Source organism: Octopus bimaculoides, chromosome 10, assembly GCF_001194135.2.
Source record: "Octopus bimaculoides isolate UCB-OBI-ISO-001 chromosome 10, ASM119413v2, whole genome shotgun sequence".
Taxonomy (NCBI): Eukaryota; Metazoa; Mollusca; class Cephalopoda; order Octopoda; family Octopodidae; genus Octopus; species Octopus bimaculoides.
The window spans coordinates 9157816-9160743 of NC_068990.1; the positions used below are offsets into that span (position 1 = coordinate 9157816).

The 2928-nt window shown below is 34.4% G+C and overlaps 1 protein-coding gene across 1 annotated transcript in view; it reads left to right on the plus strand.

Moving 5' to 3' along the window:
- Positions 1-2928, plus strand: part of LOC106868824 (splicing factor 3A subunit 3) — a 117380-nt gene that overhangs the window by 39925 nt on the left and 74527 nt on the right. The window contains exon 12 of the mRNA XM_014914285.2: positions 336-446. Within this exon, the coding sequence (XP_014769771.1) occupies positions 336-446 (111 nt within the window). The remainder of the gene's footprint in view (positions 1-335; positions 447-2928) is intronic.

The following is a 2928-nucleotide window of genomic DNA, read 5'->3' on the forward strand; positions in this document are numbered from 1 at the left end:
TGTGTGTGTGTGTGTGTGTGTGTGTGTGTGTGTGTGTATGTTTGTGTGTCTGCGTTTGTCCCCCCAACATAGCTTGACAACCGATGCTGGTATGTTTACATCCCCGTAACATAGTGGTTCGGCAAAAGAGACTGAGAGAATACTAGGCTTACAAAGAATAAGTCCTGGGGTCGATTTACTTGACTAAAGGCGGTGCTCCATTATGGCCACAGTCAAATGACTGAAACAAGTAAAAGAGTAAAGAGAATTGTTAAAAGATTTAGATCTAGAAATAAAAAAATGTATATTCATTGTGATAATAAGATTTCTCAAAATGTATTCTTTTGTATTTTCAGTACTTTAGAACAAAGAGCACAACGACTGTTCAGTACGAAAGGACTTCAGTTAGAAGATCTTGATCCATCTTTGTTTGCTAAATCAAAACCTGGTAAAACTGGTAAAAACAGGTAAGCTTTTGTTGATATTTTTCTTCTATTAGACACCTCATACAAACTTCGGTTCCAATGCAGAAGTTTATAAAGTCTACCTGTATATTGTACCCATTGTTGTCAGGCATTTAGCTTACCTGAACATAAAGAGTGATGTGTATGAATCCTATAATCTAGTTGTTGAGGTGTAGAGACATCACTTTAAAACTTTCTCTTCAACAAGTAGTATCTAAGGTAATTAAACAAGTGGATAGTGGAGCTCAGCTTTCTTCAGGCTATATCCCAAAAAGGATTTATAAGTAATGCAAATGTTTTTTCTACACTAGTTATTGGCATCAGTGCTTGCTACTTGGTAGACGGAAACTGAAAGAAGCCCGTCGTTTATATGTATATACATATGTTTGTGTGTCTGTGTTTGTCCCTCCCAACATTGCTTGACAACTGTTGCTGGTGTGTTTACGTCCCCGTAACTTAGCGGTTTGGCAAAAGAGACCGATAGAATAAGTACTAGGCTTACAAAGAATAAGTCCTGGGGGTCGATTTGCTCGACTAAAGGCGGTGCTCCAGCATGACCACAGTCAAATGACTGAAACAAGTAAAAATGTAAAACAGTAAAAGAGTTGTTATAAAAAATGAAAATAATGAAATTATTGTGTGTAATGCTCAAGTGCATGGCAACTCATCAAAGGTGCATGTACAGTACGTAGAATTATGTGCAGAAGTCAGGAAAGTGAACAGTGTATGAGTCATGACATACATGGGTGCATGCGTATGGAGTAGGGGATATCAGGTGTAGTGTTGGCGAATTTCAGGAAGCATGGAGGTTTTAAAGGATGGAATTTCTTGACAACTAACAACTGATGCAGGTTGTTTGTTCCATGCTTCAGCAGCTCCGAGTGTGAAAAAATGTTTCTGAAAGTCATAGGAGCTGGATTCCATCTTGGTAAATAAAAATGTATTAATTATGTTGAATAGCACTTCTAAAATTTATTTGTAATATCTCCATTAATAATTATAATAGTTTGGAGATGCATATAACAGTATATCAGGAGTTTTGCAGAAGATCATCTAAATATCTTTTATGTAATTTTTAGTCCTAAAAGTGTTCTTTAAATTAATAATTATTCCTTGGATTAACTTTGATGCATTTTTTTTTATTGCTTTTTATCCTAATTTTTAAAATACAATTGGTAAAGACCAGTTGTTTTTTAAAAGTTAGTTATAAATTATATTTGAAAATTAAGGGATGTTGGTATTGTGGACTTAAGTTTACAGTAAAAATTTTATTTTTTTGATTCTTAACTCTCATTATTTCAGCAAATACTAGCTTAAGACCCATTTATACATGAATCAATTGTGATAAAACTTTGTCATCATCATCATCATCATCATCATCATTTACAGTCTTTTTTTTTTTTTTTTTTTTTTTTTTTTTTTTTTTTGTTCTTGCTATGTTTGTATGGTTAGACATATCTTCCCCAGTTCAGTGTTTTGCTACTTGCTGCGATCCTTTGTCATCTTTCGGAGGTTTGGCCTCCTGGAAACCGGTTTCCTCGCTATTTCCCAAACTGTTCTCTTTTGCAGATTCCTTCCACTTCAGCTGTTTGGAACCTCTTTACCCAGCAGTCGTCCTCTATGTGCATCATATATTTGCACTAGCACAATGTCCTCTTTTGTACACTGAACCTGATTCCTTTTATATCCAGTTAGTTCTCTCGGCTTATTTGTGCTTTGTTGTTGATGCACACAAATATTACACACCCAGTGAAGCATTCTCTCTTATCTTCTTTCAGCCTTCATGCATTTTTTTTGCATTTGTTACCTATGTTTTGCTATCATACAACATCACACTTGATAAACAAACATCAAAACAACCTGTTCTTCACCTGATGAGAAAATCCCTTTGTTACCAACAGAAATTATAGCTTCCTAAATGTTTCCCAACCATTATTATCCTGGCTTTCATACTTTTGGAGCCCTCACCTTCACTATCGATTAGTTCACCTGGATAAGAGAACCTAACATTTACTTTTATGAAGCCTTCCATGCATATGAAAAATTTTATTTCATTGATAATCTGTTTATTATTATCTATTTCTGTGCGTCTCCCACAAAGTTGTTTTCTGTCAGCCCAATTGTGATCGTACCTTTTCTACACTTGTAGTTTATAATGATGCCACATATCTTTTCTGTATTTCAAGTACAGTCCTTCCTATTTGACAGTGAAGTTCCGTTTTCTTTCCTGCTATCTTAAAACTTTTGATTTTATTCAGTTATCTTGAGGCTTCTCAATTCCTTATTTGGAATTTCTCTTCCAAATCTTGGAAAGATTCACTTATGAGAACAAAGTCATTGGCATACAGGAATTGTCACAAACGTCCAGCCTTACATCCTTCTTTTATGACCTGATGGACTATTAGAAATTAAATAAATAAAGAATTTTGACATGTACAAATATTTATTTCCCCCACTGTATATATATATATATATATATATATAT